This window comes from Lycium barbarum, chromosome 5 (assembly GCF_019175385.1).
Source record: "Lycium barbarum isolate Lr01 chromosome 5, ASM1917538v2, whole genome shotgun sequence".
Classification (NCBI taxonomy): Eukaryota; Viridiplantae; Streptophyta; class Magnoliopsida; order Solanales; family Solanaceae; genus Lycium; species Lycium barbarum.
The window spans coordinates 9,292,885-9,304,981 of NC_083341.1; the positions used below are offsets into that span (position 1 = coordinate 9,292,885).

The window sequence follows — 12,097 nt, forward strand, 5'->3', positions numbered from 1 at the left end:
ATTACTATGCAAGTTTTGTTTATCCAACTTGTGTCCTGTTGAATATGCATACAAACTTTGGAGTAGTTTAAGATTATCTTTTCAACTCGAACGAGAAAAGTAGTAGTTAAGATAATCTTAAGATTATCTTTTCAACTCGAACGAGAAAAGCTCTTCTACAACCCGTTTCATTATAATTTTGCTCCTCTCATACTTGTTGCCTCAATGTAGATGTTTCAGTTTTCATTTATTTCCAATTAGATTATATATAAATTCACCAGGAAAAAGAGTAATGAAGTGAAGTTTGTGGGTTCTTTAAGCTTTCCATTTTAAACTTATCAAAAAAAGAAAAAAACTTTCCACTTTTTTTGATGGCTGAAATCTTGAGCCTTAGAAAGGTGGCCTGAATCTCTCCGTTCGCCCTATTTGTTTAGTCCGTCTACATGGTCCCAAATTCTTAAATTGAGCCTCTTAACCAGTCCGAGATAGGTCCACAATCATAGATGGCCCAGAATGGACGTCGCTATAACGTCTTTTTCGGCGCGGTAACAAGGTCCAACGATGAGTCTTAACGTGGAAGACGTTATTGTGTCTTAAACGACGCAATATAGGCTTTTAAGAAGGTTATCGTGAAGGATTGTGGGATAGCTTTCACTCGGACTTGAGATCCTTTCCCTGGCTGGCTGGCTGTGTCTTACTATGATTTTCGTCCCCTCGACGATGGCTATTACCACTTGTATAATGAACCACTGAACGTTACTAAGCATACTTTAATAGGACAAAGAACAATTTAATGAAGACCCTTCAAGCAAACTAGAAAGCTCAGTCCAACAAGCAACTAATCGACATTTAAATTTGGGTAACTCAAGCAAATTAACAAGTTGTAGAAAGAGCTACATGAAAATAGAAATTGTAGATGAACTTGACCCTCCCAGAAAACTAGTTTTCATGAATCTCAATTTTAACGACCTGGCCATCATCAAATGGATCCCTCTTTGGAGCTGCTGGAGGTGCTGCAACCCTAGGTGGTCCTCTTCCCTTCTTCTTGTTCCTTGGCCTTGCCTAAAACCCAATTCTCAGAGTCAATATCAGTTGCAAATAACAATCAAAATTATTGAAACGACTACTGTTTCCATCAAATCTAACAAACATAAGTTGTTAATATTTGATGGAGACAAAAATGCTAACTTTGGCAAACTTAAGGACTAAAACTGGTCGGTGTATAATTAAGGGACTATTTTGAACCTACCCTCAAACATAAGGAATTATTTTTGTTATATTCTCATATTACAATGAAATTCAATCGATCAATTGAGCCTCAATCTCGAACTAGTTTAGGTCATCTATATAAATTGTTTTTGGTAAATCATCTATAACAATTTTTGATTGTATCTATTATGATCTATTAAGGTCCATTTCATTTTATTATAAAAATAACAGTGGATGGCCTTTTAACCAAATTAGAGGTTTTCAGCATCTTTAAACGCTCAAGTTTTAAACTAAACTAAGAAAAATTGTTGTAAGAAACAAAACAAAATCTTCAAAACTAAGGTATCGTCTCGTTTGAAATTTATAAATAATTTTATCAAAGTATAAAATTATACAAAATTAATATTGCATTAGTTGTGCGAAACTTTCTCCCTCCATTTCAATTTAAGGGGTCGTTTGGTCATCTTGATGAGATAGACAAGGATATTTCATGGGATTAGCTATCGCACCTTCTATAGGGAATAGCTAATTCCGCCATTTTAGCGTAAATGGTTCCTGTCACTAATTAAGAAGTACTTCCTCCGGATCAAAAAAAGAGTCCACTTAGCCATTTGCACACCCCTTAAAAAAATACTAACTCCTAGACAAAAATAGATAATTTGACTAAACTACCCCTAATTAAATATGCATTGGGATTTGATCATATAACACTTAATAGGAGCAAATATAGAAAAACAAAGTTAATTCTTTCTTGATTTGTTAAGTGGACTCTTTGTTTGATAAAAAAAAAAGAGCTAACTGGACTCTTTTTTTGATCTGGAGGGAGTACTACTTATAACCAAACGCGAGATCTCTGAATCTTATCCGGGATTGCTATCTCTTATCTCACCAAACAAACAATTCCTAGGTGTCTCACATTTCTTTTTAGTCTGCTTTAAAAAGAATGTCTTTTATATTCAAGTAACTCTCTAATTCCAACACTCTACATTACTTGTTTAAGACCACGAAATTCAAAAAATACTTTGATATGTTATGCACATCTTCAGGGGGTGTTTGGATTGACTTATTTTAAGTACTTATTGGTTTTTAAGCTCTTTTTTAAAATTTGAAGTGTTTAACAAAGATAAAAAGTGCTTAAAAGCACTTACTTTTAGCCAAGAAAAGTACAAAAATAAGCTATAAGCTTTTAGCTACTCTAAATAAGCCAACCCAAACACCCTCTTAGTTTAAAATCACAAAATTTAAAAGTATCTTTTATTTTCTTAAATTATATGTCTAGTCAAACTAAGAAATATAAACTGAAACTAAGGGAGAACCATAAACCAAATGGTTTGTTAGTAGTAGCACTTATATGGAAATTTATTTATTATTTTATATGAAACAGAGATATGAAATTAGAATAAATATTATCAGCAAAACGTGGATAAGAAGAGAATTTTTTTTCTTAAATTAGGTAATTTCTACGTAGCAGGAATGAAAGTGGAATTAACTCACATTGCCGAAGGAGTGATTGAAGCGCTTGCCCTTCGCAGTCTTCTTATCGCCTCTGCCGCAGTAAACTGAAATCAAATTAAAAAAAAAAATATCACTTTCCCTAACTAAATTGTATTATCACAAACATAATGTTGGTAAAAGTTATGAGGTAAGTTACTCATGTATAAAATTATTACATGTTTGGTTCGCATTAGAAACTCGCAGGTGGAATAACTAATAAGTAGTACATAAATAACTAAACCGTTCATAAAATAATACATATATTCCCTCTAACTAATATACTAACCTGCATAAGTCTAATCAACTACCAAACGACCCGTTACGGTTGAAAATTAAAATGAACAACAAAATAATTCTAATCTTATTTAGGGTTCAATATATTTCAAGGTTAAAAAGATGTGATTCATACTGAATGGCAGGTTTGAAGAGGTGAGAGTCAAAGACGAAATTGATGCTGAAGGGGTTGCCGCCGCAATTGACAGGCCAGCTACTGAGTGAGAACGAGAGAAGGATAAATTAGGAGAAAGAGCCGCCATGGATTGAACAGCCATAGGTACTGCCCCGAGTAACGAAGCCATTGCAGGTGAAGTGATAGTGAGATAAAATTGAGCTTTGTGGCCGTTCAAACCTCTTTTTATTGTTTCCAGATAATGTGTCTACAGATGTCCTTTTTTCTTCAGAAGGTCATTTGCACTTAAGCCCCTATTTTGTGCTGGTCTTTAATTTTTGCTCTCGTGATTTCTATCCACACAAATTTCTATAATTTATTTTAGATCATAATTTTATAAATTTTATTTTTATTTTTTAAACTCGTACCCAGTTAGAGACCCTCATATAAAATGGGACGGAAGGAGTAACTTTTTCATGGGCGTAAGTTTAAATTTTTGTATCATAAAATCCCATAAGTTATGCCTCGTGCTCTTAAAGAACATTTTTTTGTGCGGAATGTCCTTCAAAGGCACTGGTCTTTAATTTTTACCCTTCGCCTAAAACCCATGAGTTCTGGATTCGAACCCCCGCTTAGTCAAATATTAAAAAAAAATCACAAGGCAAAAGTTTGTAGCAAAGTTAGGCCTATTCGGGCAAAGTTAAGCCTATTCATGCAAAAGTTCTGCCTGAATAGGCCTAACTTTGCCCAAAATTAGGCCTATTAGGGCAAAAATTAGGCCTTAAGGCAGACGTTTATAAAATTCCAACTAACTAAAAAAAAATGCCTGAAGGCAAACATCTGCCTTAAGCAAAACTCTGTCTTGCGAATTCAAACTCTACCTTGCGATATTTTAAAATTTTTAAGTGAACGGGGGTTCGAACCCGAAACCAAGGAATTTTTAGTGAAGGACAAAAATTAAAGACTACCAATTTGAGGGACAAAAATTAACTAGTGCCTTTGAAGGGCAATCGTGCAAATGACCCCTTAAAGAACCTATGCTCCGATAGGCGTAAGTTCGATTGCCAGGGATAAAAATTAAAGGCAAGCCCATTTAAGCCCATTTTGTACGGATTGCCCTTCTTTTGGGGTGATCTTTAAATTTTATCCCTCATAGTTGTGGTCTTTAAATTTTACCTCTCATATTTATGGTCTTTAAGTTTTGCCCTTTGCTTGAAAAGGTAAGCAAATACCTGAAGTTCTAGGTTTGAACTCCGCTCAGTCATAAAATAAAAAAATAATTTTGCAAGGCAAGGCCGGGGGTCGTGTATGCCGGATCCGGCATACACTCCTTAAAGAAAAACTAAAGTTATGCCGGATCGGGCATAACTAAAAGTCCATCCCATAAGGCAGAACTTTTCCTGAAGGCATAGTTTAGTTATGCCTTATGGGGCAAACTTTTAGTTAAGGCAGAACTTTTTCTTAAGGCATAGACTTTGTCTTATAAGACAAACTTTTAATTATGCCTTAAGGAAAAGTTCCACATTATGAGGCATACTTATAGTTAGGTTTTATGGGGCACACTTTTAGTTAAGGCATAACTAAAAGTATGCTCCATGAGGTGAACTTTTTCTTAAGGCATAACTAAAAGTTTGTCTTGCAAAGTAAAAAGAAATATATATATGCCTTAAGGTAAAGTTTGGCAGAGCGAAATTCAAACTCTATCTTGCGAATTTTTTTAAATTTTTTGACTGAGCGGGGTGTTTGAACCCGGAACCCTTAAGTTTTAGGCAAAGGCCAAAACTTAAAGACCGGCAATTGAGGGACAAAATTTAAAGACCACCCCAAAAGAAGGGCAATTCGCAAGATCAGCCCATTTGAAGGGGAAAACCTGCAATTTCTTCTTCTTCTTCCAAAGATAATATAATTAAGATTAGTAGTCAAACTCGTTTGGTTTAACGGGATATAACATATTATTTATTTCATTGCCGAAACTGATTTTATAAATAAATATTTATGTGTTCGAAAAGAACTTAAAGTGAAGAAACTGATAAAAAGCAGTAACACACACACATCACGCGTTGGGTTGATGCTGATAAGCATTTTTCTTGTTAAAATGACTCAAAATGTCCTTAAAGTTATTCACAAAAAAAAATGTAAACTTAAGGATAATTTTTATAAGAAAAAGGGACGGACGAAGAAAGTCGAATGGAAAGATAATTAAAAGTTATGTTATAGGAAGAGCATATTTGAGATTACAAAAGATATTAGGGATAAAATTATAAAAGGCTTTGGTGGACCAAAAGTGGCTATAAGCTTTAAAATCATAAGTTGGGGGTGACCAAAATGTTAAAAACACTGAAGAAGTGTGTTTTAGGAGTGGAAAGAGAGATATCTCCAAATGAAGAGAGAACAATAATCAGCATTCAGCAGTAATGAGATAAAATGTATTCAATGATTAATCATACAATACTCCTGGCTAAGCCTGAAAAGACTGACATTCCAAACTGAAAAAACAAAATTACCAAACTGACTCATAAATACACAAATATACTAGCAGCAAGTTTGTAAAAAGATGAAAATACACTACTGCTATTGTATACTTCACAAAATTGGTCAGAGTTACAAAATTTTGAAAACACATTACTCTTGTTATAGACTTCACAACATTGATACAAAAACCATGATCTTTCCCTCTAACCTGGAACTTTTGCTTTCTGCCATTTCCCTGAATTGGTGAATAGCTCCAGGCGAATTACTCATGCTGAATATAGACACAGAAAATTAAGAACAAATAGTACAGCCATTTCCCTAGAAAAAGCGTGTTAATAATAGACTGACCATTCACATTAGCATTTATTAGTATGCAATTTACCGGAACAAAATTCATCTCTGTTGGTGTCTTGAGAAACTTCTTCTCCACTTTGTAGTTACTTAATATTTACCATAATCACTAACAAAAGCATATGGGAATCTCGTTAGTTGATGCATTTCTTGAACAATCTCTGTCATTTATGACTAAACTTCTTCACCTTTCCTGTCGTTGAAGGAAGTAGTACTACTTGGAAGGAAACAAGTTTCCTCGCCGCCAGTGTTCCACAAGAAATTGGCATATGAAGATGCATAATAAGGGTTCCTAGACTCAGCTGCCAATGCCTGTTGATATCTATCTTCTGCTCCCCATAAGTCCTTCCTAACCTTCCACAAGAAGTTTGCATACTGACATAGGACCTCTGCATCCTGTGGTTCTACTTGGACTGCCCGCTTGAAACATTCCTCTGCCCTGTTACAACAAACGACTCATCGTCTGAAGTTATAGCAAACAAACTACTTTTCGATCCCAAACTAATTGGGCTTGACTATAAGAACTCTATGTAGTTATTACACTCTATTCATATCCATTTCATTTGGTTGTCCGAAACTACAAACAAAAGGTGCTCTATTTTTTTTGTTACTCCATAAAACAAATAAAAGTGACTTTCTGAGATAATTACCATTAATTGAGTGACTTTTCGATAACAAAACAAAGAAAAGTGACTTTCTAAGATAATTACTACTAGTTGAGTGATCATCTGAGAAGTCAACTCCATCGATAAACTATAATCCAAATTTCAAGAATAGGGTTCAAATAATTTACATGAGTAGCAGTGTCAAAGCACAATCCCTCTTACTTTACATGATCCCATTTCCACATGAAAGAAGATAAGAAGTCTTATTGTGATGATATAAGCTTAAAGGAACAGTTTCGTCTGACAGGCTAGAAAAGGCAAACTCAAGAACCTAGTTTTGGCATACTCTTGTTGAGAGATTCAAAGATCAAACAGCAAACTTTTGACAATTTATAGAGAAGCAGAACTACAATCTAAGGTCACAGAGGAACTAATTCACCATTCAAATTTCTTTAACACAATATAGTTATTTGGCTTTTCTATGTGACCAAATTTTCAAAATGTTGGCAATGGACAAAATCTGATTTTGCACATACCAAAGAGGACATAATACACAAATCATCTGGATGAATGCTCGTCCATTTAAGAGACTAGTACAGTTAAACCTCTCAATAACTACATCGTTTGTTCAGATATTTCTTGACTGCTAGGGAGAAATGCCGTTATAGAGAACATAAATTATAGCATAACATTGAAATCGGTTCCAAAGGAAACTTAGATGTTATAGTGAAATGTTGCTGTAGAATAGAGCTTGTTATAGAGACTAGAGGTCTGACTGTATATCCTTCTATCCAATTGATTAACTTACTGGTAACATAATCTCAAATGAAATAGTACAACAAAATCTGCAAGGCATGATGCATCATATAAGGCAAGGGAAGTTTTAGAACTTACCTATTATAATCTCGAGCGATAACTTGCAGAAACTGTGCATAATTGCATAGTAGAAGAGTGTTATAAGGCTCATGAGACAGAGCAATCTGATAAAGAAGATCAGTCTTAAAATAGTCAACATTGTTATCTGGTTCAATCTCCACTGACAATGGTGAGACAAACTTTAGCATGGCTTCATGATCAAGCCCAATAATATCCCTTATACCCCTCATATTTAAGGCTTCATCTTCTATCGAATCCCACAATTCTATCTCTTCATCACTTCTCAGTACTTGATCAGCAAACTTTGATAGTTCTTCAGGAATGATACGATGATAATTAATCTGCACGTGTTGTTGATTATGCTCACAGGCTATTTGTGGTAATGGTTTAGCAATAGCAAAATTTTGAGAGGCCGAGTATACACTATAATTAGCCAAAAGGATCATCACATAGATCATTAATGTTGGTGTTCGAGAAAATACTTGTCGAAAAAGCCAAACAAACGATGAATACATTTCTCCTTGTACTTTAGCGATAATCCTATCCAAATCTTCATTGCATATTGATTCCCTCATGTGCAATGCATAAGTTTGCAACTCCAGAACAATGATTACCAAAGTGTTAAAGGCCTTTGAGGTGCAAGAATTGGTCTCTTTAAAGTCTCTAAAATTACCAGACTGCAATTGATGTTTCTTTTTTATCATTCTAAGTGACAAAGGAAGTCCAAAACTTTTGGCTTTTTGTTCAATATTTGTCCATAAAATTGCCTCTCTTTCTGGCCAATATGGAGGTTCTGGTTTAATACCAAGCGTTCTTGGTTCAAGGGACTCAAATTTTGATGGCAAAAATGAGTCTTTTCTTGCATATTTACTCTCAAAAATTGCACAACATCCTTCATTTTTCCTAAATCTTTCTTCAAAACCTTCTCCATCATATTGTTCTTCTCCAAAATTTGCATATAAACTTGAACTACAACATGGTTGTCTGCTACTATGACCTTTAGAGACATTTTTGCCAGACCTAAGTGACTTTCTTGATTTTATAGGACTAAAAAGAACAACTTTAGAAACCAAGTTTGCATTTTTATCACCCCATCTTGTTGATTTAGAAGGTGAATCGAGAAGAGAAGTGGCTGAAGGAGCAAAGGCTTGAAGCACAAAATTTTGGAGGTTCATAATTAGTACAGTAACTATTTCTGATCATAACTATAGAGTAAATAAGGCAAGATGTAAGGAGAGGAAGTAGTAGTGGGTATGAGATGAAAATAATAGGCAGAAGAAGTGGTCAAATAAGAAAAGTGGAGAAAAAAAAACCAACAGAAAACCCGTGGGAAAGGGACATTTTTCACAGATCTCCAAAAAGAAAATAGAAAACCTATTATTTGAATCTCAAGGAGATTAGAGGCGGTGGTTCGGTCCGATTTTGTGTATTATCAATTTGGTTAATCAGTTTTTTCGATTTGTAAACATGTGGCCTTGTGATGTAAATGGAAGATTAATGGTTCTAATTAGCATGAAAATTTGTTGTTAAGTTGTTGTCAGAAAGTATGTGATTTTATTACAGTTTATGTAATTATGGGAATGGAGTTGTAAGATGCAAATTGTTGTTGTTGTTAATGAAATTGAAAGATGAAAAATGCGATGTGAATGTTGTGTCGAAGGTTGGAGGTTTCGGGTGAATTATAGTTTTTGGTGGGATTGTTGTATATTTTGTAGAATGGTATGAAATGCTTTTGAATTGCACTTGAATGATCTTAAATTGATAGTGAATGTGTAAGTGTCGATATCGGCTTGAAAATTCGTAGTTGAATTGAATGTTGATGAATTATGTTGAAGAGAAGGTTACTAATGTTAGAATGTGTTTTGAATTGATTAGTGATGTTATTGGTATTGTTGGTATGGTTGTTGATGAATTTGGCCGAGTTAAATTCTCGGGGATGTTGAATTTACAGGGGAGATGCTGCTGAAATTTCTGTAGACAAATTCTAATTAGAATTAAATTTCTAAGTACTTGTAACTAAGTTTTGGGAAATTGATAATATTATTGTAGATATTGGAGAGCCCGAGACTTGAGTCGGGATTTGTTTGGCGAGTGATCGAGACTTGGTAGTGAGCGATCGAGATATGTAAAGCTTATCTTTCTTTCTTGGCATGTCATTTGTTATTTATTTTTTATCCGTAACTGTTCGGTTTTCGATTTAATTATAAGAAAATACTCTTCCAATTTTTATTTTTACTTTCTCTTATTTTCATTTGTTCATATATATATATATATATATATATATATATATACTGTCTTCATACATAAAAGTCTACACAAATTACAAGCAGAAATAAATTCAATTACGTTATTGCTAAACCAAACTTGTTTTCTTTCCGATGAAGTAGCAAATTTGAATGCAAATAGCACTGTAGCAATCTCTCAGGAAAAAAGATCAAGGCCAGTTCGCAATGGTGGGTAGAACCCACCATGCCAACGACTTCAGGAAAAAAACAGCAGCACCATGAGAACAGCTATAAAATGCAAAAAGCCACTATTATATAATTAGGGATAAAAGGTAATTTTAATATAATTTTACTGCTTTATCGATTTAATCATTAATTAAAACCTTAAAATCGGAAATCAAACCGATAACTTAATAAAAAAATTACAAAACCATTTACAAAACGTAAACCCAATAACCCGATATGGATAAACAATAACATTTTTATCGTTTCTGTTTATTGGTTAAACCGATTTTTGCACCCCTTCTGGGATTGCGTTAGATTTATCGCATCCAAGTTTTCAGAATATGTTTATTTAAAAAAAAAAAATTAAAACAGTACTTTCAGAATAATTTTTTTTGATTATTGATTTAAAAAATGCTTTTATAGTAATTTAATTTGGTCAAATCGCAAAAGAGTTTTTGGACAAAAGTTAATTTTTTTAATTTATGAAGAATAACTTTAGTACTCAAAAATACTTTTTTTTCTTTTTCTTAAAAGTTCAGCTAAACAACTCAACTCCCATAATAACATTTTTCCTAAATTAATATTTTGTCTTGTGAAAAAATTGACCAAATAGTCTATTTAATTAACATGTAGGTCCATGTAGGTCCAGGGTTCGAGTCTATGAAAATACTATAGATCCTTCAAAATGGAGGGTAAAAAAAAAATTTAAAAAAAATTTAACCTGTGAAATACAAAGTTAAAAGAACTAAGAGGATCCACTTTAATGAAGACACCAACGTGTACTGATCCAATTCACATACACGTAGAGAAAGCCATTGGAGAAGAATGCGCGACTTAAAGTAGTAAAAAAAAGAAAAGTTGAACCAAACTAGTATAAAAAAAAAAAAAAACACATTAATAGGTTTCACGCACGAATTTCGTGCGTGAAAGGACCAAACTGCAAAAATGCACTTTGGGCTTTTCACGTACGAAATTCGTGCGTGAAAGGAGTAACTTGCAAATATATAGTTGCCAGCTTTCAAAAATATACCTGGCACCTTTCTTGCACGAAATTCGTGCGTGAAAGACCAAATACCATTTTTGCCTTTCACGCACGAATTTAGTGCGTGAATGGGAGCAACATAAACCCGTCCCCTTCTTCCCCACCACAGAACCCGACAGTTTGCCCCACCCACCGCCATTAAAGCCTAATTTCGGTGGTCCCCAACCCCAAAAACGCTATTTTCTTGTTGTTTTTCAATCCAAAACTCAATATTCTTGGTATATTGAAGTGTAGGACCAAGTTTCTAAGGTTAGATTTTGGAATAGAGCGGCGCAGAGGTCATTTTGAAAACTCAAAAAAACCTTCAATCTAGGTATTTCACTACAAACTTTTTATTACATTGCTAAATATATTATTACCCTAGTGATTGTGGAAGTGGATCTAGCGTTTTACGCAATTTTTTTGTGCGTTTTTGGGCAGTGCCCACGCACTGTTGGGACTGCCCTTTATTATTATTATTTTAAAATTTGTTTATGTATTGTTAATTAGTTAATTATTTAGTAATTGTTTATTTAGTATTTAGTAATTGTTTATTTAGTATTTATTAATTGTTTGATTAGCGACTTAAGTATTTATTAATTGTTATACTAGCTATTTTAATTGTTAGACTAGCTAATTATTTATTGAGTTTTTGTTAAGCCAATTGTTTATTTGCTAATAAATTCTTAATTGTTTCATTAGTTAATTAATTGTTTATTTGTTAAATATATGATAATAATTTATTAATATTTTGATTAGTTTCTTAATTGTTTATTTATTAAATATATGATAATAACTTGTCTATTATTTGATTAGTTAGTTAATTGTTTATTTATTTATTATTTACACTAATTGTACGCTAACTAATTGGTAATTATTTGACTTATTAATTTTTAATCTTTATATTTTAGGATTGAAAACCCTTAGATTAGGATTGATAACCCGTAGCTTAGGATTGAAAACCCTAAATATAATTTTCGATAAAAGATTACATAACTAATATTACTTGTTAGTGGTTTATTTAAAATACGTAAAACAGATGGATCACCACCCTCTTGATCCGGGGCCTTTCGACCGAGAGTTACTGTATCTTCAGCCCGAGCATAGGTCGCAACATATATGGACATCCGACCTGCAGCCTAAGTCTCAGGTTCGTACCCGGTTAGGGGACTCAGCATGGGAGATCTTAGCTGCTCACCCCCCACATCCTCGTGTCCTAGATATACTACGTCGGGGCGGTATCTACCGGTGC

The 12,097-nt window shown here is 33.7% G+C and overlaps 2 protein-coding genes across 4 annotated transcripts; both read right to left on the reverse strand.

Moving 5' to 3' along the window:
• Positions 1–768: 768 nt before the first annotated feature.
• LOC132640375 (small ribosomal subunit protein bTHXc) lies at positions 769–3,341 on the reverse strand. Its single transcript, XM_060356955.1, has 3 exons — positions 3,092–3,341; positions 2,683–2,747; positions 769–1,041 (listed from the first exon to the last, which is right to left on the reverse strand). Exons 1-3 carry the CDS (start codon positions 3,258–3,260, stop codon positions 919–921), a joined length of 357 nt encoding a protein of 118 aa, XP_060212938.1. The 5' UTR covers positions 3,261–3,341; the 3' UTR covers positions 769–918.
• A 2,124-nt stretch (positions 3,342–5,465) lies between these two features.
• On the reverse strand, positions 5,466–8,718 carry LOC132640376 (uncharacterized). 3 transcript variants are annotated; one of them, XR_009582214.1, is made up of 4 exons: positions 7,393–8,718; positions 6,082–6,332; positions 5,925–6,002; positions 5,466–5,813 (listed from the first exon to the last, which is right to left on the reverse strand). XR_009582214.1 is itself a non-coding variant. In XM_060356956.1 (3 exons), the coding sequence occupies exons 1-3, from the start codon at positions 8,547–8,549 to the stop codon at positions 5,980–5,982; spliced, it is 1,431 nt and encodes a 476-aa protein (XP_060212939.1). In that variant the 5' UTR covers positions 8,550–8,718; the 3' UTR covers positions 5,466–5,979. The 3 variants fall into 3 exon arrangements, 1 of the variants encoding a protein (XP_060212939.1); XR_009582213.1 differs by having other exon boundaries at positions 5,891–6,002; XM_060356956.1 differs by having other exon boundaries at positions 5,466–6,002.
• Positions 8,719–12,097: the final 3,379 nt, after the last annotated feature.